Source organism: Pistacia vera, unplaced genomic scaffold, assembly GCF_008641045.1.
Source record: "Pistacia vera cultivar Batoury unplaced genomic scaffold, PisVer_v2 Contig602, whole genome shotgun sequence".
Taxonomy (NCBI): domain Eukaryota; kingdom Viridiplantae; phylum Streptophyta; class Magnoliopsida; order Sapindales; family Anacardiaceae; genus Pistacia; species Pistacia vera.
The window spans coordinates 53,911-77,025 of NW_022196449.1; the positions used below are offsets into that span (position 1 = coordinate 53,911).

The 23,115-nt window shown below is 36.1% G+C and overlaps 2 protein-coding genes across 2 annotated transcripts; both read left to right on the forward strand.

The window, feature by feature from the left end:
- Positions 1-283: 283 nt before the first annotated feature.
- On the forward strand, positions 284-9,253 carry LOC116110449 (probable LRR receptor-like serine/threonine-protein kinase At1g05700). The gene is made up of 11 exons (XM_031396664.1): positions 284-398; positions 502-1,045; positions 1,139-1,608; positions 2,935-3,073; positions 3,573-3,650; positions 4,043-4,459; positions 8,260-8,327; positions 8,423-8,467; positions 8,554-8,727; positions 8,960-9,089; positions 9,181-9,253. The coding sequence occupies exons 1-11, from the start codon at positions 314-316 to the stop codon at positions 9,251-9,253; spliced, it is 2,223 nt and encodes a 740-aa protein (XP_031252524.1). The 5' UTR covers positions 284-313.
- A 22-nt stretch (positions 9,254-9,275) lies between these two features.
- On the forward strand, positions 9,276-22,524 carry LOC116110450 (probable LRR receptor-like serine/threonine-protein kinase At1g05700). The gene is made up of 9 exons (XM_031396665.1): positions 9,276-9,639; positions 9,720-9,855; positions 9,954-10,025; positions 15,115-15,186; positions 15,281-15,307; positions 15,896-16,050; positions 16,304-16,447; positions 21,828-21,989; positions 22,364-22,524. Exons 1-9 carry the CDS (start codon positions 9,276-9,278, stop codon positions 22,522-22,524), a joined length of 1,293 nt encoding a protein of 430 aa, XP_031252525.1.
- The last annotated feature ends 591 nt before the right edge of the window (positions 22,525-23,115 follow it).

Consider the following 23,115-nt stretch of genomic DNA (forward strand, 5'->3'; position numbering starts at 1 on the left):
ACTTTCCCTTCTTATTGGCTAATGTCCTTGTCCTAATTGTCCTTTTATATAAATTACAAACTATTACAATTGAATTTTTAAATTCTGCAAGTGCCCCTGGAAATTCCACACGGTACTAAAATTCAATTTAAGTAGAATAATAAAATGAGTTGACTAGTTACTAGAAAAATTGACTGACATTGCTATTATATATTGTTCATCGTTATGGTCTTTCGTATAGTTTTATATGCAAGCAACGTACTTAGTACTAAGCATTATCGTTTGCATAACATTATACATTGTATGAGACACACAAGAGGAAATCAAATTGGCAATGGAAATCTTAAAGAAGTTGATCTTCTGTGCATTCATAAGTGCAGCTTCTCTTGTAGTCCTGATTCACGCCCAGAGTCAATCAGGTTTTACTAACTCCATCCATATTTAAGTATCAAGATTCAATTTTATTGTTTATTCAATAACTCTTTACTTAGATTTTCTTTTTGTTTATCCTTATATCTCCAGGTTTTATTAGCATAGATTGTGGGATACCTGAAAATTCTAGCTATACGGACAAGATGACAGGCATAAATTACACTTCAGATGCAAATTTCATAGAGACCGGTGTAAGCAATAATATATCATCTGACTACATCCGAAACAGCCTTGAACAACAATTCATGAGCGTGAGAAGCTTCCCCGAGGGAAAAAGAAATTGTTACACCTTGAAACTTGCTCGTGGCGATACTAAGTTTTTAATTAGAGCAAGATTCATGTACGGAAATTATGATGGCCAAGGTAAAGTACCAAGGTTTAATCTCCTTCTTGAAGCTGATCTCTGGGATTCAATAGAACTTACAAATGCATCCACTATTGTCACCAAGGAGATCCTCCATATTCCCCAGAAGAACAATATATATGTCTGTCTTGAAAACACAGGCTCTGGAACACCTTTCATATCAGCATTGGAATTAAGGCGTCTGAAAAATTCAACTTATCAAACTGGCACAGGATCATTACTACTCTTTCGGCGGTGGGATTTTGGTTCAACAACAAATAAACCAATCAGGTGAGCCAATTTAATTATACTACCGCAATTTTTTTGAAAGCTGATGAATCTTGGTTTACTAGTTACTAAGTATAAAATTGTTCTGTATGTAAGGTACAAAGATGACGTTTATGATCGCATATGGTCTCCCTACAACTGCTACAACTGCAAATCAATAAATAACTCGCTCAAAGTCTTCTATGAGAACGATTATGATATACCGTCTACCGTCATGCAGACTGCGGCTGTACCGGCAGATACCAATTCTTTGCAGTTCAATATCAAGCCTACTGATGCAAGCTTCCAATATTATGACGACTTCTACTTTGCTGAGGTTAAAAGTCTCCCATCCAACCAGACTAGAGAAATTGACATATTTTTTAATGGAAGGAAATGGTCGGATGAGTCTGAATTTCCTAGATACTTAGAGGGAGACGGCTACCACGGCCTATTAGCCAAAGGCGAAAATAAAATTGAGCTTTCAGTCAACAAAATTGGGAATTCGACGCTACCGCCCATCCTCAATGCCTTCGAGATTTATAGAGTGCAAGAGTTTCAGCAACTGCTAACAAACCAAAACGATGGTCTGTTTTTCCACCTTACGATTGTTTTTCTTTTCGAATTATTTTCTTGTTCTTAATGGAGGGATAAGTAGAGCCAATCACACCATGAATATAATATTCTTTCTTTTTCATGTTAAAAACAATTAGTTGATGCCATCATGAATATAAAGTCAAAATATGGANACTTCAGATGCAAATTTAATAGAGACCGGTGTAAGCAATAATATATCATCTGAATACATCAGAAACAGCCTTGAACAACAATTCATGAGCGTGAGAAGCTTCCCCGAGGGAAAAAGAAATTGTTACACGTTGAAACTTGCTCGTAGCGATACTAAGTTTTTAATTAGAGCAAGATTCATGTACGGAAATTATGATGGCCAAGGCAAAGTACCAAGGTTTAATCTCCTTCTTGAAGCTGATCTCTGGGATTCAGTAGAACTTACAAATGCATCCACTATTGTCACCAAGGAGATCCTCCATATTCCTCAGAAGAACTATATATATATCTGTCTTGAAAACACAGGCTCTGGGACACCTTTCATATCAGCTATAGAATTAAGGCGTCTGAAAAATTCAACTTATGACGCTGACACCGGATCATTACTACTCTTTCGGCGGTTGGATTTTGGTTCAACAACCAATAAACCAATCAGGTGAGCCAATTTAATTATACTACCTCAATTTTTTGGAAAGCAGAATTTTGGTTTTGCTAATTAGTAAGTAATAAAATTGGTCTGTATGTAAGGTACAAAGATGACGTTTATGATCGCATATGGTCTCCTTACAACTGCTACAACTGCAAATCAATAAATAACTCGCGCAACGTCTTCTATGACGACGATTTTGATATACCATCTACCGTCATGCAGACTGCGGCTGTTCCGGCAGATGATAGCAATTCTTTGCAGTTCAGTTTCAAGCCTACCGATCCAAGTTTCCAATAATATGTCTTCTTCTTCTTCGCTGAGGTTGAAAAGCTCCCATCCAACCAGACTAGGGAAATTGACATATATTTTAATGGAAGGGAATGGTCGGAGGAGTCTCAATTACCTAGATACTTAGATGGAGGCGGCTACTACGGCCGATTAGCCAAAGGTGAAGATAATATTGAGCTTTCACTCAACAATATTGGGAATTCGACGCTACCACCCATTCTCAATGCCTTTGAGATTTATAGAGTGCAAGAGTTTCAGCAACTGCTAACAAACCAAAACGATGGTCTGTTTTTCCTCCTTACGATTGTTTTTCTTTTTGTATTATTTTCTTGTTCTTAATGGAGGATTAAGTAGAGCCAATCACATCATGAATATAATATTCTTTCTTCTTCATGTTTAAAATAATTAGTTGATGCCATCATGAATATAAAGTCAAAATATGGAGTGAAAAGAAATTGGCAAGAAGATCCATGTGCACCTAAACGTCACTTGTGGCAAGGTCTTAATTGCAGCTACGATGATTATGATGCCCCAAATATCATATCTCTGTAAGTTACACTATTGAACTTTAAACAAACATCTAAATTCTACCTTCTTAACTTTGACCAGCGCAACAATCTTTTGATGAAATTTTTGAATAACCAAGCAGGAATTTATCATCAAGTGGAATAGCCGGAGACATATCGTATTACATATCAAGTCTCACATCGATACAAATTCTGTAAGCATCACACAACCTAACATGAACCAATGTAAGTTTTCATCCCATTGATGACGGGAACCAAGTGAGCTTAATATTTTCAATCACCATTTCAGGGACCTATCAAACAATAGTTTGACAGGGAGACTGCCCGATTTTCTATCAGAGCTACAACAATTGACAATCCTGTAAGTTCCTTGATCAGGATGATGATGAATAAGTTATAACTTTGATAGAAGAGCATAGATTTATTTTAAAAAGTCTTGGACGGTCTTAGTATCTATTCAATTAAACAGAACTCTTATCTTAAAAACAGTGGATTACAATTACTAAATATTCCTTTGCAGAAACCTGACAGGAAACAGACTTGAAGGTTCAATTCCAGTTGGACTCATGGAAATGAAGAAGAATGGTCTGATACTAAGGTGATCTTTATACAAACTTTTTTATCACTGTGAAGCTTACAAGTTACAAATAGATTTCATGTGCTAAATCAATTAACAAGTNTGTAGGTTTTCAGCCGAAGAACATTGAGAGAGAGAGAGAGAGATAAAAACAGAGCACCAAAAACAATTTTGCAAAAAGCTACAGACATTTCATTAAAGAAACAATATATAACACATATCCACTCTCTGCTAATTACACCTACTACAGCAGAAGTTACAGCTTTCAAATTCAAATTTCAACACAACATTACAGTAAACTTACTTCTAATGAACTTACTTAAATACCCTTTAAAACAAGATAACCAATTACACAAAAAACTCTCCCATGCACGTTAAGTCACTGCTGCATGAACCATTCTGCAATTTTCCAGAACACAATCCTATNATATTTCGGATAGGTTGACTGAAAAAAGTGATGTGTATAGCTTTGGAGTGGTTCTCTTAGAGTTAATGACATGCAAACCTGTGATTGAGAAATCCCAAGAGAGAACTCACATCAGTCAATGGGTGAGTTTCATGCTTGCAAAGGCAGATATTAAAAACATAGTAGATCCAAGATTACAGGGTGACTTCGACATTAACTCTGTTCGGAAAGCTGTAGAAATAGCAATGGCTTGTATATCTCCAACTGCCACCAAAAGGCCAACCATGACTAAAGTTGTGATCGAATTGAATGAGTGTTTGGCAATGGAAATAGCTCGTAAGAAGGTGGACAATGACATTGAATCAAAAGATTCAATTGAATTGTACAATTCAGATCATCATGCTGAATCATATCTCACAACAAGGTAGTAATGCTTTCTCAATATATGTCCTGCTTTAGTACTATTTATATATCGTGTGCCCCATTAGACCTTCTTTTGACTTCAGTTTTATATTTCGTGCTTTGAGGAGAAAGCAACTATGCCTCTATTGCAGTTAATGTACAAATCCTAGATTGTATTATAACCGCAAATATACTATGGATCCTGCATAAGTATGTCAATAAATCATTATTTCATCATCAATGTATGGAGTTTGTAGTGTTGGATATTAAAAACTCTAAGCTGGTAATTATTGGAAAGTAGTCAGAATTCGTTATAACCTTTTGGGAGACTAAATAATCAATCGTCTCAGAGTTAGACAACTTCAAATATTCTGCTAAATCTGAAAATTGAATACTAGGCAGATGGCAAATATGTGTTTCACACAATGTTCAGGTCCAGTTCACATCTCAAAGTTTTGGCTCTTCTGCTATCAGAATATTGTTAGAAACAGACAGTATCACCAACTGTAACATCCCAAAGTTTTAGCTGTTCTCTTTTCTCTACTTCCAATCAGCGTTCTCTATTTATGGGCCCCTGAACGAAAATTTGTCCAATTTTTCGCTGGGCGAATGGGTGTTATAATTGGGCTAAGTTTACAATCTAGACTCTAAGGTTATGGATATTGGGCTCAAGGGTTATTGCGACGAGAAGTGATTTTTATACCTATCGAATTTTTCTTTACCTCTCATTACTAAGCACATATTTATTATAAAAATTCTCTATGAATCCCAATTAGTACCGAAAATGGCCCTCTTTAATTAGGTTTTTTAATTACGCAACTTTTTCTCATTTTCAAATTTAATTATGTTTCAATAATTTAGAAGCTTTTGATTTAGGATTTATGAAAGGATTAAAGGTTAAAAATCAAAACAAATATATAAAATAAGGACTCAGTATAGAAATCATTATGTCATTAAGGTTCAATTTGTCAAAATAAAATACATTTAAAAGTAGAATATATCAACCAGTTTATGGGGGCTAAAAATTACTTTAATATTGCCACAGCCACCCTCCTGCCATGGGTATTGGGCTTAAGGGCTATTATCACTTCAAATAATGCTCGTGTGAAGCTCAAAAGCTAATCTGATGAAAATCAATTAACAAGAGACAGAACAAAACCCACATCATTCAGTTTATAAGTTTATGATTCACATCACTCCACAAGTGCCGTCCCTTTCATTGGTAGTATGACCTAGTTCAAATTCCATCTTGATATAAATATGTGTATGTTGTCTACATCACCTCCTTTAAGACATTCCTCAGAGAATTAGTCATATTTTGTAAATCCTGAATCAGGAAGAATAGGTCAAATATAAATAATTAAATGAGTCACCCTTATGATAGAAGTCTTTTCAAGATATACTTAATGTTATAGCCAAAGTCAATGAATCAACCCTTACCATAGAAGTCTTTCTCTAGATACTTAATGCCTGGGGATCAGGTTGGCGATTAATTTTCCTTCTCATTGATAGGCTAATGTCCTCGTCTGTTGTTCCCAACCTTCTCACCTTTTTATATCACAAGATAATACAATTGAATTTATATATTCTGCAAATGCCCATGAATATTAATTTCAAATGGTACTAAAATTTAGTTAAGATGAATAATATTATGAGTTAACGACTTTTTCCCACTCAAATAATAGTTTAATGACNTATTAGGCTTAAGGGCTATTATCACTTCAAATAATGCTCGTGTGAAGCTCAAAAGCTAATATGATGAAAATAAATAAACAAGAGACAGAACAAAACCCACATCATTCAGTTAAGTTTATGATTCACAACACTGTACAAGTGCCGTCCCTTTCACTGGTAGTATGACCTAGTTCGAATTCCATCTTGATATAAGTATGTGTATGTTGTCTACATCACCTCCTTTAAGACATTCCTCAGAGAATTAGTCATATTTTGTAAATCCTGAATCAGGAAGAATAGGTCAAATATAAATAATTAAATCAGTCAGCCTTATGATATAGAGTAAGTCTTTTCAAGATATACTTAATGTTATGGCCAAAGTCAATGAATCAACCCTTACCATAGAAGTCTCTCTCTAGATACTTAATGCCTAGGATCAGGTTGGCGATTAATTTTCCTTCTCATTGATAGGCTAATGTCCTCGTTTGTTGTTCCCAACCTTCTCACCTTTTTATATCACAAGATAATACAATTGAATTTATATATTCTGCAAATGCCCCATGAATATTAATTTCAAATGGTACTAAAATTTAGCTAAGATGAATAATATTATGAGTTAGCGACTTTTTCCCACTCAAATAATAGTTTAACGACATTTTCCTACCCATATATTTTTAAAATACCACTTTACTATCCAAATTTATATTCTAATGGTGAATATAAAGTAAACTCGGTCTAAACTGTTGGGGCTTTTAAAGAGGGGAGGTCGATGAGTCTTTTGGTGGTGAAAAGTTGGATTTTGGTGACTGAGATTGATCGAAATTTGACTTAGGAAGGGCGGTTGTGCAAAGCCGAATCACTCGATTTCCAGTGATTTGTAGGGTCGGCAAGTGTAGGATTTGAGGAGTTTTGGTGAGTGATGATCAGGAAAGAGAATGGTTGTGAGGTAGGGTCGCAACGATGCCAGAATCAGAAACAGAATATAAATTTGGATAGTAAAATGGAATTTAAAAGTCTCTAAGTGGAAAAGTGTCATTAGGCTATCATTTGGAATTTGGATAGAAAAAAGTCAGTTTACTCATAATATTATATATGACTAGCAATATGCTTACACGAAAAACTGACTGATATTCCTATATTATATTATCCATCATCATCGTCTGTTCCATAGTATTATAAATTGTTTAATACACAGGATGAAAACAAATTGGCAATGGAGGTGTTAAAGAAGACAAAGTCAATGAATCAACACTTGCCATAGAAGTCTTTCTCAAGTCAAGAGTACTTTCTCAGGGTCAGGGATGGGTTTGGCGATTAATTAATTACTTCCACTTCGTATTGGCTGATGTTCTTGTCTTAGCATTGTCCCTATTTTAATTACGAATTAACTAGTACAGTTGGATTTGAAAATTCCTCAAGTGTCCCCTCCTGAAAATTCCATATATAAAACTAACGGCCTGCTTAGAGTACTTACTAGAAAAATTAATTTGAGCATCCTATAATATACTATTCAGAGCATTTTAAATTGTATGAGACACGCAAGAAGAAACCGAAATTGGAAATGGAGATGTTAGACAAGTTGATCATCTGTGCATTCATAAGTATAGCTTCTCTTATGGTCCTGAGTGAACGAAATAGAGAAGCAACAGGAACAAAATAATAATAGTAAAACAAAACAAACAGTAAACAAAGAAATTATACGCGCGATTTACCCTGGTTCACCCAATGTAGGCTACGTCCAGCTGAGTCAATATTATTGAAATATGCCTCACCTCTCTCGTTTACAATGAATGAATTGCTCTCACACTCATAACAAGAGAAAAGAATGTTTATATACTAGGTTTAAGAGATTAAACCTAGTTTTACAAGAATTCTTATTCCTAAGCCCAACCCAAAAAGGAATTAATAACTTAAAAGGAATCCTACAGCGGTTATACATGGAAAAGCCCAAAACCGCCTACGGGCTCCGGGGCGCTGCCCCCGCGACCCCCGCTCGCTCACCGGGGAGTGGGGCACCCGCCCGCTGATCGGGCAGCGGGACCCCCGAGTGCGTCTCCGTTACCCATTAATGCTGAAATAGTCGACAACTCCAACACTGAGAGTATATTATTTGCATTTCTAGCTGCTTTTGCTCTTATACTTCTGCAGGTCTATGCTCAGAATGTCTTGCATTTCCGAATCTTTTGTAGCCGTGATTCGCGCCCAGAGTCAATCAGGTTTTAAAAACTCCATCCATATAATTTAAAGGTGTCAATTTTATTGTTTAATCAAGTCTCTTATGGTCCTGAGAGTATATGATTTGCATTTCTAGTTGCTTTTGCTCTTATACTTCTGCAGGTCTATGCTCAGGAACCAGGTCTTGCATTTCCGAATCTTTTGTAATATTTGATTCTCACAGAAAATGAAAGTGAGACTAGATATTAATTTTTCTCTTCTTTCCAGGATTCGTCAGCATTGATTGCGGAGCAAACTCAAACTACACTGATTCACAAACTGGCCTTTATTACGTTTCCGATGCAGGCTTCATAGAAACTGGGATAAGTAGCAGTGTAGCACTATCGTATCAATCAGATAGCCTTGAACAACCGTTATGGACTCTCAGAAGCTTTCCTGAAGGTTCCAAAAACTGTTACCATGTAAAAGTTCCAAACAAAGTAGATACTTGATCTTAGCAACCTTCTTTCATGGAAATTTTGATGACAAAGCTAGACCACCACAGTCATTTGATTTGTACCTGGGGGCCAGTCTGTGGGATTCTGTTGTTCTTGACATGTTTCCACCACCCTATTTAAGGAAATCATACATGTTTCACCATCGAATTATATTGATGTCTGTTTAGTGAATACAGGTTCCGGGACACCATTGATTTCATCTTTAGAATTCAATCCTCTGAAAAATAGCACTTATGTGACTGAATTTGGGTCGCTTGTAATCTATGCAAGGATGAATGTTCAACCAATTACAACTGAAATACTCAGGTGAGCTAAGTGAAAAAAAATTGTCTACAATGTTAAGATCAATTCATTCACTCTTTGATTATATAGAAAGAAAAATTTAATAATCCTGCAGGTATCCGGATGATGCTTTTGATCGAAAATGGATACCGTATAACCATCCCAACTGGGAACAATTAACTACATGATTTTCAGCCTCCACAAATTGTCATGAAGAGTGCCGGGACACCAAGAAATGCAAGTGACCCATTACAACTCTCTTTCACTCCTGAGGATTCGAATTCCACGATTTATGTGTACATGCACTTTGCGGAACTTGAAGTTCTCCCAGCCAATCAGTCAAGAAGATTCAATAGTTCTTTGAACCGAGATTTAAATGGAAATTTCTCGTCTGACCCTGTTTCTCCATCTTACTTGTACATGACCACTTTTTACAATCCGTCAGACTTTATCGGAGGACAATGTGATATTTTAATCACTAGAACTGAAGATTCAACCCTCCCTCCAATTATCAATGGTGTCAAATTTTATTTAGTGAAAGATTTCGCACAGTCAGAAACCAACCAAGTAGATGGTAAGCTCTTCCGAATTAGAAATATATGCATTTCATTGTCTGTATAAACATTTTTGAATACTTACATATGGAAACATCAGCTGATGCTATCAAGAATATCAAGTCATTGTCTAAGATAAAAGATTGGCAAGGAGATCCGTGTGCCCCTCAAGAATACTTGTGGGATGGCCTTGATTGCAGCTTCAATGGTAGCAGTCCTCCAAGAATTATTTCCCTGTAAGTTCATGTATTCAAGAACATATTCTATATGACTTTTTAGTTTATTTTATTTCTTTTAACTCTTTTGTTAATCAAATTAATGGACATCAATTTAGGAGTTTATCTTCAAACGGACTGACTGGTGAGATACCTCCTTACATATCCAATCTTACAATGATACAACACCTGTAAGTATAATCTCAGTCTCATTATGCTTCGGTGTTGTCAACATATTTAAAGATTGTTATTCTCTCTATTTCACTTAATCTCAACAGTACACCCTAACTCAAATATATACACACACTCAATAATTACAAATATACCCTTTACCCTTTACACTATATATATACACATAGTTTCCAACACTCCCCCTCAAGCTGAAGCTTATATATCTATCATGCCCAGCTTGTTACAAATATAAGTTGCCCTTTTACCAACTAGAGACTTCGTGAAGATGTCAGCTAGTTGTTCCCCTGTTCTAACATGATTAGTAGCAATTAACTTTTGTTCAAGTTTCTCTCGTACAAAGTGACAATCCACTTCTATATGCTTAGTCCTCTCATGAAAGACTAGATTGTTTGCTATATGTATGGTTGCTTGGTTGTCACACCACAAGTCCATAGTACATGGGTCACCAAACCCAATTTCTCTAAGAAGATGTCTTGTCCATATGAGCTCACACGTAACTTGTGCCATAGCCCGATACTCAGACTCTGCACTTGACCTAGCTACAACCGGTTGCTTCTTACTTTTCTAAGAAATAAGATTTCCTCCAACAAAAACACAAAACCTAGTCACAGACCGTCTATTCACAGAGGATCCTGCCCAATCAGAATCTGAAAAACCTTCTACCTTATTATGACCATGGTCACTGTAAAGAATCCCACGTCCAAGGGCTCCTTTTAGATACTTCAAAATATGGAGGACCGCATCCCAATGAGATGTCCTAGGAGATGACATAAACTGACTCACCACACTCACTGAAAAAGCAATATCTGGACGGGTTACTGTAAGGTAGTTTAACTTTCCAACTATCCGTCTGTACCTCTCTGAACCACCAAACATCTCTCCATCCTCAGCATTCAATCTCACATTAGGAACCATAGGAGTGTCACAAGGCTTAGCCTCACTTAGACCCATTTCGGTCAACACATCTAACACATACTTGCGTTGAGAGAGAAAGATCCCTTTCTTACTCCGAGAAACCTCAACTCCGAGAAAATACCTTAAAGTACCCAAGTCTTTTGTGTGAAATTTGGAAGCCAAACAATTTTTCAAACTCTGAATGCCAACATCATCACTGCCAATGATTACAATGTCATCAACATAAACAACCAAAAGAATGATGCCATAACTAGATTGCTTATAAAAGACAGAGTGATCATAAGCACTCCTATGTAAACCAGACTGAATCACCACTTTGCTAAACCTCCCAAACCACGCCCATGGAGATTGCTTTAAGCCATATAAAGATTTCCTCAATTTGCATACCTTTCCTGACTCCCCCTGAGCAACAAACCACGCCCATGGAGGTTGCTCCATGTAAACCTCTTCAAGAAGATCACCATGTAAAAAGGCATTTTTTACATCAAGTTGGTGAAGAGGCCAATGATATGAAGCTGCAAGAGAGATGAATAGTCGGACAGAGGTCATTTTAGTAACTAGGGAGAATGTCTCAGAATAATTAATACCATACATCTAGGCATAACCTTTAGCAACCAAACGAGCTTTCAACCGAGCCACAGTCCCATCGGGATTAGCCTTCACTGTGAAAACCCATTTGCACCCAATAGCCTTTTTATTTTTAGGCAACCCCATTAGAACCCATGTATCATTATGTTCTAGAGCCAACATCTCTTCTTCCATAGCCCGTCGCCACCCATCATGAGCAATTGCTTCAGACACAGAGTTGGGAACAGACATAGAGTCTAAAGAGGCAATAAAAGACTTGGAAGATGAAGACAGAGAGTGATAAGAAACAAATGAGGAGATAGGATAGGTATAAGAGCACTTACCTTTACGAAGAGCAATGGGAAAATTATGATCATGGTTAGAGGATGGAGGAACCGGATCAGAGGGCGAGGCAGTCGATAAAGGCAGTGGATCAGATGTTGCTGCAGGTGTCTCATGGTGCTGGTGAACCCTGCAAGAGTATACTTGGGTGATAGGCGGACGAGATGGTAGAGGACTATGATGGGTAATGTGGTAAACAAGAAGATCATCAAGGGGTGCTTCAAAAGAAGTAGATGAGGTGGAGGACTCAACATATAGAGTGGTTTCAAAAAAGCAAACATCAGCTGAGATAAGGTACTTACCTAAGACAGGAGAAAAACAGTGATAACCCTTCTGAAATCGGGAATAACCCATGAATATACACTTGAGGGACTGAGGTTCAAATTTGGATGCATGAGGTCTAACATCTTGAACAAAGCACGTGCATCCAAACACTTTAGGAGGAAGAGAGAATAAAGGCTATGATGGAAAAAGGATGGAGAACGGGATTTGACCACCCAAAACAGAAGAAGGCATGCGATTGATCAAGTGACATGCTGTGGAGATAGCATCTACCCAAAATTCTGTAGAGACTTTCATGTGAAAAAGGAGAGTACGAGCGACTTCTAATAAATGACGATTTTTGCGTTCAACAACTTCATTTTGCTGAGGTGTATAAACACGTGATGACTAATGAATAATACCTCTAGTAGATAGAAAGGAAGAGAAAGGAGTAGAAAAGTATTATTTGGCATTATCACTTTTGAGAAAATTAATAGATGAAGTAAATTGATTTTGTATTTCAGCATAAAAGGTACAAAATATGGAGAATAGTTTAGAACGATTTTTCATACAACCAAGTTACACGTGAAAAATCATCCACAAAAATAACAAAATATCGATATCCAGACTTGTGACAACACAGGGCAAGGACCCCAAACATTAGAGTGTATAACATTAAAAAGGGTTATGGCTCTTTTGTTTATCCTAGGGCTATAGGACACTCTATGGTGTTTTCCAAACTGACATGCCTCACACTCAAGGTGTGACACTGACCCTACATTAGGACATAGCCTTTTCAAAATGGGAGGGGAGGATGACCAAGGCGACCATGTAGTATGGGTAGAGATGAATCACTGGTACACGCAACAGGTTGAGAGACAGGAGTAGAGACATCATCGAGCATATATAGGCCACCTGATACACGGCCCCTACCAATAATCCGCCTCGTCCCAAGATCCTGAAATATACAATGAGTAGGAAAAAGGTAAACACCACAATTGAATGCATTAGTAATTTGACTAATTGATAAAAGATTAAAGGGAAAATAAGGAAGGCACAGGACAGAGGAAAGAGACATAGATTTGTTGAGATGGGTAGTACCACATCCAATAGTAGGTGAAGTAGATCTGTTAACTAAGGTAACCGAAGACAAATTGGGAGAAGGTGTAAATAAGGAGAGAATACCTGTATCGCCTGTCATATGGTGGGTAGCACCAGAATCAATGACCCAGTTACTACTAGAAGTGGACAAGCAAGTTGTAGGATTACCTAACTAGGTTAAAGTAGTAGTGGTCGATAGGATGGATGACTGGGAGTAAGAATTCTAAGTGAGACGAGCATATTCTGTTGCGGAGATAGTAACCTGTGATGGGGTGGGTAAGAGACCATCTTGAGTTACAACATGAGCAAACTTCTGAGTGTCTTGCATAGTAAGGGGCTTGGAGCTTCCAACAATTTTTCTTTATGTGACCCTCAGCACCACAGTGAAAGCAAGTACGAGGGCTATTACCACGATTGTTCCTAGGATCACGACTTGTCCCTTTGTTACCTTTGCTATCACCAGACTTCATGCTAGCTAGGGTCGCATGATCAACATTAGGATCCTTAAGGGTTTCTTTGTCCTTAGGCACTCCTCGATCTTCCCCCTTACGAACTCTGAGGAGGCGAGCAAAGACATTCGTAAGAGAGGGAAGTGTCTCACCGGTAAGAAGTTGTGTACGAGCTATCTCATATTCCAGTCTCAACCCAACTAGAAAACATTGCGCAACCACTTGTTCTTCTTGTGCTTGCATCATTTTCACGTCAGTGGGGACAGGAAACATAGCCCTTTTTTCTTCAAAGGCTTGTTTTATCTCTGTATAATATTCGAGCAATGTCTTCTCTTGCATATTTGCCCAATAGATCTTCAATAACAATTCGTGGGCATGAGACAAGTCTTGTTTACCAGCATACAAGAACTCTAGATAGTCCCATAACTCCTTGACTGTATCATAATGACCAATCACATCATCCACTAACGAATCAAGAGTGTTCTGAATCTAATTGAAGAGCTTATCATCTTCCATGAGCCATCTTTTTCGAGTTTTACTATCATCTTCTGTTTCCTCAAGTGGATCCTTGATTAAATGGTCTCCCATATCAATGCTGGACACATATCGTCGGATTATCCGCTTCCATTGAATATAATTCTTTTTTCCCAATAATTTTCGATAAGTAATTTTGCTGGAGGAAGTGACAATTTCAGTCACCATCTTCTTATCGTCCGCTGCCATACTGTCTAGCAAAGAACTCGTAACTCCACAGATTCACAACAATCCCAACACCAAACAACCCAAGCAAACACAACAACTCCACCGATTCACAACAATCCCAACACCAAACAACCCAAGCAAACACAACAACTCAAACCACCAGGATTCACAACAACTTTAGTATCACATTTTCAACTCCAAGCCAACACAAAGCATTCCCATTTTAACACAAACACTGAGCCTAATTTCAAAAAAAAAAATTACTGCACCAAACCAACAATCAGAGAAGAGAGATTTACTGCACCAAACCAAAACTCAGAATCAGCACTCGCCGAAAAAAAAAGGAAAACAATGAAGAACAGAGTCAGACGTGGCCGGAAAACAGACACAGAGGTCAGACGTCGCCGAAAAATAGAGGGAAGGGTCAGACGCTGCCAGAAAACACAGGGAAGGGGTCAAACGTCGCCGGAAAACACAAGGAAGGGGTCAAACGTCGCCGAAAAACCCAGGGAAGAGGTCAGCACTCGTTGGAAACTGAATCACGCAAATGTGTTTAGGGTTTACGCTCTGATACCATGTTATTCTCTCTATTTCACTTAATGTCAACAGTACACCCAAACTCAAATATATACACACACTCAATAATTACAAATATACCCTTTACCCTTTACACTATATATATACACATTGTTTCCAACAAAGATGAAGTTAAATTTGACGCACTCCAAAAAATTATCTATTCTTATGTCAGGGACTTATCAAACAATAATTTGACTGGATCAGTGCCCGAGTTTCTGTCTCAACTGCCATTCTTGAAGACCTTGTAAGTTTATATCTTGGGATATTTAAACTGAAATGGCATGTTTCTTGATATTAAAGCTAAGGACTAATTCACATTTCTGGTATGATTTTCGCAGAAACTTAAGTGGAAATATTGCTCACAGGTTCAGTACCAGTTGAACTTACTAAAAGATCACAAAAGGGTTCCGTATCATTAAGGTATTTTGTCCAAAACTCTCATGCCATATCAATAAATTTGTCCAATACTGTCACGGCCCACCTCGTCAAGTGAACTAGCTAAGGAATTAAGTGATGTATTTTGAGTGAAAGACATTTGCATGAAACCCAAATGTAATATTTTAATATTTGCCAGTATATGAACCCAAAATGAACTATATCTAATTGGTTGGAACCAAAATTGGACAAATTCCCTTAGAATTTTTTGCTTCCTATAATAATCCTAGAAACAGAGTTATATTTTTTTTATAGAAGTCATAGAGTGAGCTTCCATTTTCCACAAGTGCTTGCTTAAGTATTACAATCTACTCTCACAAACTCTTTCTCATAATCCCTACATGGTAGCTCCCAGTTTTTTGCTAATGAGTTTTGAATTTTGGGAAATTCATTAGCAAAAAACTGGGAGCTACCACCTAGGGGTTGTAAGATTGGGTTGTAAGTATAATATTGCATTTATGTAATACCTGATCTAAATTCCCAACTCTCACATTATTCTCACTGGTGTTTGATTGAAGTGTGGAAGGCAATCCAAATCTTTGCGCATCAGTTTCATGCGGCAAGAAAAGGAAGAAGAAGAAATTACTTGTTCCAGTTGTAGCATCATTTGCTTCCTTGTTCACACTATTAGCTGCATTGGCTCTTTTCTGGAGACTTAAAAGTCCAAAACAAGGTATTCAAGACTACCATTACACCATATATACTAAATGCAATGTGTATGCACAGGTGTCTTTCCTTGCGGATTATTGTGTGGATCATAAACATTAAAATACAAAATTTCATCAAACTTTCTTATACAAAAAATTCAAATTTCTAAAAATAAACAGGAATTTGAATTTTCAGAAAATAAGAATGTTCAGATTGAGATTTTTTGTATGTAAGTATTTGTTCAAAGTAAATATGCAAGTATTTTCTTTTTAAACCAGCAAAGGAGTCAGGAGGAACGTCTAAGAAATCATATGGGTCAATGGCAAAGAGCAGGCGATTTACATACGCTGAGCTCTGTATGATTACCAACAACTTCAAAAAGGAACTCGGTGAAAGTCGCTGGAAAGATCAAGTCTCTCTCAGTAAATGGTTGATTGCTTATCACCAAAACATGCTAAGAGGGCAAACAAATTCGGGCTTTATATTCTCACTGCTGGCAAGATAGCCTTTACGGATGGTGGAATAACAGAAGAAGTCAATGAAGAGTTTGATAAAATTGAATGTGTGGTTCTAATTGGCTCTGCATTGGGAGGCATGAAAGTAAATGACAAGATTTGATTGAATTGATGATTTGTACTTCTTTTGACTGATGGTATTCTTGCTTTTGAACTGATTTATCATGAAGGCAAATAGAGGATTTCATATAACAAAGTACATCTGTTTACTTTACCCCAAGCAGCAACCAACATATGTTCTGCTGTTTTAGCAATAGACGAGTTCAATTCTTGCAGCAATTATTCCTGCATCAAGTACTGGAGCAATTAGCATTTTGTGATTTTTGTCTGGAGCATGAAGTTGTCATTTTAGTTTCTTCATCATTGGAGATGCAGGCTTAGCAGGTTTTGTGGCCTTTCAGGAAGAAATAATGATCCAACAAAGGTCCTGACCCCTGGGATACTGTAATGCACCCATGATCCAGCCCTTCTTTTCTTAGTTATTATAAACTATTAATCTTTCTAGCTGTAGACATTTCTTTTTATAAATGCTGACTTCTTTAATAGGTGTCCAGTTTATTTTGTCTATACTTTATTAATTTTTGTTTCTCAGACCTCCCAACCAAGCCAACATATATCTTATCACCACTCTTGGGTAACGGTTAATATATGGAACTATGGAAGAGTCCTCCAGGTCAGTTGAATTTTCTTATGTTTGATATCAAATTACACAAAGGATGGATAGGGCTTTGGGCATGGAGTCCCCTTGGACTTGGATTTAATGGAGGTGGGTTGGGTTTATAAGAAGATGGTTCGGGATGTTTTTACTAGACTGTTGCATCAGGGTTTTGATGGGCTTATTGATGTTGGGCCATAGATTTTGTTGCTGTATATGTGGGTAGTTTGTTTGGGCAGTGTGAGTGGGTTTGTGTGTGGGCTGTTAGGTGGGTTGGATGCGTGGCTAGGTGCGTGTTCAGTCACGTGTGCAGGCTTTGTGGGCTAGGTTGCGTGTTCAGCCGTTTGCTCTCTTTTGCCTGGGCTTCCATATGTGAGCTTCATTTGAGTGGGCTGGTTGCGTGGCTATTGCTTGGATAGGTTTTTGGGCTGGGTCCGTGGGAAGGTTGTGTGGGCTGGGGGCACCCGTTCTTCTGTACATGGGCCCCTCTGTACAGTGCAGATTTTTTGGTTATGTGACCTTGTATTTTGTATAGATAGTTTGTTTTTGTGCTTGCTTATGGGTTCCTGGGCCTTTTTTTGTTAGCTTTTCGTTGGGCATGCCCAAGGAGTTAACTTGAAAGAGAGCTTTCTCTCTTTCTCCAGGTACTTTTTATTCTTTTTTATAATATAGTTACTGGGTTTGCCAAAGAGAAATGTTAATCTTACAAAGATGCATACAAAGAAGGGTATACAAAGATAAATCTTACCCTTAATCTTTATGATTGTCTTTCTCTCTCTCTCTTTTTTCCTTCTTTCAAGGATTAGATTTATCTTTGTATACCCTTCTTTGTATACATCTTTGTAAGTGTAGCATTCTTCTTATCCAAAAAACCCTAAACCTTTAATACAATTATGGGTTTACCGATAAAAAGCCTAAACCCTAAACCCTTGTTAAATTGGAGATTTATTTTTGCTATGTTATAATCGGCTAGGTGTGTTTTATGATGTGTGTTAAGGCTAAAATTGTGTGTGTGTGAGTGCGAACTGTATTTTAAGTACCAAGGAGATGGACCTTTGACCGTTTAAATCTAATAGATTTTTTAAATATCAAATGGTTATATATGGATTTTTATTGTTGTAAAAGTTGATCTAACATTCTGTTGCTAGAGCTAATATTGTTTTGTTCTTGTACGTGCTTCTACCATATCAAGATCATTCTTAAGAGCTGACCCAACTATCAATTTTAGCCCTTAATGTTGGTTATTATGATGGTGGTTATGGAGGTAATAATGTTGGTTATTATGATGGTGGCGTCAAGGCTTATGGTGGATTTGATCGATTTAGGTGGGTTGCTTACAAAAATGGTGATGTCGAATTTATTGATGGCATTTTTAACTTAGCCAAAACGACATGAAATCATATGCTTTAAAGACAACAACAGTTGAATTCGTTTCCATCCCGTATTTATAATTAGTGAACTGTTTTTTGTTCTAATTTTTAGCCCTTATGTATGGACCATTTGTCATTTGTGTTGGCTTTATTTATTTTGCAAACAGTAGTTTTATGTGTTATATGTGAGAAACAACATGAACAAGAGTATTTTAGAAAATAATTGTAGTTGAATATTCATTTCTTTGTTTCTGCTTGTTTTTTGCTTGTATTTCTGAAACATTTATTTTCAACCCCACAATACTCTGATGGCCCTTAAATTTGATGTGCTAGCTAGAAATAAAGGCTACTTCTTGGTAGAATAATCTCTTTGAAATCAAATGTCATTTTTTTGTCAATTTTTGGTAAGCCTATTTTCAAGTTTTCTCCAATTATCCTTAGACTTTGCTAAAAGGTCCGATGATAGGTGATGATGAAAATAACGATTCTTTAGTGTAGGGAATTTACGGATGCCTGTTTTCAAGCTTTTAACACTTTGATTGGCCTCAAATTTTGTGAGAAAGCTAGAAACAAAGGCTACTTCAATGTATTGCAGCAATTGATTGTCTACACAATGGGCTTCAGTTTCAGCTTCCCATTCTGAAGGACCTTGGGACATTCAATCCATTGTTCTTCTTCAAGGAGTGGTGTAATTGATTATCTCCAAACTAATTCTCACATTTATTGGATTACAAGATATTTATGATTGAAAATTTGTGCCTCAGTTTTGGTAGAATATCCTATAATTAAGATATAATTTTTTCTTAAATTATAGGATTTGTTAGAATAAACTATAATTAAGACATTAATATTTTCTATAATATTCTATAATTAATTCTTTTATTCTTTCTTGTAAATGTTTTTGTATGTAGCCTATATATTGTAGAATTACAATGAATGAAAATATTAAAAAATAATCATATATTTTGATAGATTTAAATAAAAAATTTAAGTTAAAAGGTTTTGTTCCTTATTAAACTTTTATTATAATGGTAATCTAGCATATGTAATGGACATCTTTGTTAAAACTCTAAATTTGGAAATTGATTTGATCTTATTAATCTAGCATATGAACTTTGGATCCTTGTATATCTTCCTATTAGGAATCTTAATTATTACATATAATAATATATTCTATTTTATTAATGATATAAAAAATCCTTTCCGATATTCAAATTTCATATTAATTAAGGCATAAATATTATGTTGAAGAAAATATTTATAGAAATGCTTCGTTGAATAAAGCAATTATGTTTATTACTTACAATTAAAATTTATTATATTATTATCAAATTCTTTAAGCTATTGGTAAGTAATATACTGATTTGACAATTCTTAATATATTCTTGTTAATTTTAGAATGAAGGGATTCTTTTCCTTTTTTGAAAAAAAAAAAAAAAAAAAATTGTCAAACCAAATCTCCATTGGCAAAGTATTAGGAACTGAGGTTGACTTTGCACTTTGCAGGCTATAAACTGTTTATTATTATTATTATTTTTGTTAGTTTGATAGTAATGTTTGAAGTTAAGTTGATCGGGAAGAGAAGAAGAAATCTGTCATTTTTATTTTTCTCTTCAATTGGAGGCAGATTGATGTTTGTGATGACTGGTCTGTTTGCCTTTTGATTATCTTTGATTTGTGTTTGTGTGATGATTTGAATAAGGGTAATTTTGTCTATAATTAATTTACTAATAAATTTTAAAAGGGATAATTCAAGTGAATGGAATAATGATTTCAAAAAAGTTAAACTCGTCGTATTCACTTTTGCATATATTTTATGCCCATCCGTTTGTATCCCAAAACCCTAATTTTCCTTTCTAGTAAGGTAATTGGTTGGCCACTTACTTGATATAACTTGAAGTCAAGAACTCTTTGTCTTTCAAACTTACACCCCAGAGATGGGCGTTTTACTCGCTCCATCGGGGATTCCCTGATTTTTTCAGGTATAAGGGCGGGCATGAGTAGCATTTTGTTCCCCGTCGGGTGCGAGTTAGGGTTGGGGGTGTGTGTGTGTCCCTGCGGGTCCCTGCCTCGACCTTGCATGGAAATGCCCCGCATATTGCCCGCCCCCGAAAATTACCCATACTTGAAAAATCTCCACCAATTACCCCACCCGCCCCGAAAAATCTTTGTCAATTAAATTAAGTATAAAATATAATTTATTCTCAAACATAAATAAAATATAATGTTAGTATACATTTTAATTTAATAATTGATAAATTAAATATAAATTATTAACATAATCTAATAGAAGTTGAAACTCTTAATCTTAAATATAAGGCCAAGTTTAGTGTTACAAAGAAATTGGAACTCTTAATCTTAAATGCATTAAATTACAAGTCCAAAACTCCAAATTGTTCAATGTCAAAATTTATTAAATTATTTATTTATTTTGGAAGAGATTGATTAATATTAAACACATCAACAAATGATATGTACACACAATATATAATAATAATATATTAAATTATTCTTGGCCCTGAACGTTAATCATAAGAGATATTGATTTTTTCATTGATTTCCTTTTCCTCTACCGCCCCAACGCCCATCTCTATGCGACTACGCCCTAAACATTTAGCCAAACTGATTTCCTTTTCCCCTGTCACTGCTGAAACACATTTTCCTTTTTTTTTCTACCGCCGCTGAAACACATTTTGTCATTTTCCTTTTCCTCTGCCGCCGTTGAAACACATTTTTTATTTTCCTCTCTATCGCCTTTGAAACCTATCTGCCTCCTCCAAGGCCATTGACAATGATGAGCTGAACATGGAATGAAATTTGATGTATGTCATTGCTGCCTTAATAAAACTAGTAAATTCCTCACCACCAGGTGATTTGCCAATAATGAGAAAATTTTGTTTTTCAAGTAATTTTTATTTACAAAAGCAACTTTGTTTGTACTATGCCTTACAATATTAATTGCAGGACAGTAATATTAATTTGGCTGATTAATGGATTTAATATGCTAGCAACTATATGATATTAGGGGAAAGAATCTAAGGCTTAGAAGTAATACTTTTTAGGTTTTATATTGATAAAGTTTGGATGAGGGTAGATAGGTTTGTCATTTCCATCAGGCATTATTCATTTCAAACCTAGCTTTTTATATTTCATTGTAATATTTACCCTTTCTACTATGTCCAGCGTAGTTTGTATAAAACTTGGTGCCTAAGCATGCTTATTCTTGATGTTTTTGTTGGTGTTTTATGTTGTACTCTTTTAGGTTTCACCATGTCCATTCAATACTCTTTACCTAGCAAAAGAAAGAGTCCATATGAGAAGGTCAATCATAATTCCAAGTCATCAAAAAAGATATCAATTCTGAGTTCCCAAATGCCAACTCTAGTTGATGATAGTGACCAATTGCAATTCTCAGTTGATGAAGGTACTGAAGTAACCGAACCATGCGTTCAAATACTCCTTCTTCAATCCCTGTCGGAAGTGGAAAGACTAAGTCAACTGTATGGTTACATTTGATGAAAGTAAAAGTAGAAGGCAAGGGCAAGGCGGAGTGTAACTATTGTTGTAAACAACTTGTAGGTGGTTCTAAAAACAGGACAAAACATTTGCATGGTCATCATAGAATTTGTCCCAAGCAAAGGTACTAAGATGTATCACAAAAAATGCTTGTACGAGTCCAAAAAGAGGGATCAAATAAGACATTAGAAAATTACCAATTTGATCAAGACGCAAGGAGAAAGGAGCTTGCGAGAATGATAATTCTACATAAGTATTTGCTTAGCATGGTTGACCATTCAGGGTTTAGAACATTTTGCAGCACTATTCAACTGTTGTTCAAGGTTGTCTCTAGGAGAAATATTAGGAAGGATATTATGGAGATTTATGAGGTTGAAAAGGAGAAGACAATGAAGTTGTTAAACAAGAATTTGGGTAGAATTGCTATAACTTCTAATTTATAGACTGCCAGTAATCAAAACAAAGGATATAGTACAAAGTTGACTTCTAAGGTATTGTATTTTTAAGTTTTATATTCTTATTTCTTCATTGATTTTTTCATTTATATTAATGACTGAATTATGTATTATTTATATTGTAGATTTGTACATAGGCGTTGTCCCCATAATAGAGATGTGCTTACAGCTGCTTTGATAGATTGTTTTGGTTGATAGTTGCTCCACTAAGATGCAGTTGTCCAAGATATATTGGGAGAAGTTACACGTTCCTCCCTTATGTTGCATGGTGATATGTTTCATATGCGTTGTTGTGCGCATATTCTAAATTTGATTGTTCAAGATGGCTTATCAGTTATTGGAGAAGCCATAGCAAAAATCTATGAGAGTGTTGCTTATTGGACAACATCGCCTAAAAGGGAGCAAAAATTTGATGGAGTGGCATGTCAAACAAGGATCGGAAGTACCAAGAAGTTGGCTCTAGATTGCAAGACGCGTTGGAACTCAACATATTTGATGCTTGAAACAACTTTTATTTATAAAGAAGTATTTCCTCGTTTAAAGCATCAGGAGCCATAGTATAGATGTTTGCCAAGTGAG

Coding starts and splice junctions, on each gene's coding strand:
- LOC116110450 (XM_031396665.1), top strand. CDS start 9,276: ATGAAGAGTGCCGGGACACCAAGAAATGCAAGTGACCCATTACAACTC. Junction 9,856..9,953: donor CCTCCAAGAATTATTTCCCT/GTAAGTTCATGT, acceptor ACATCAATTTAG/GAGTTTATCTTCAAACGGAC. Junction 15,308..15,895: donor AGTGGAAATATTGCTCACAG/GTTCAGTACCAG, acceptor GTTTGATTGAAG/TGTGGAAGGCAATCCAAATC.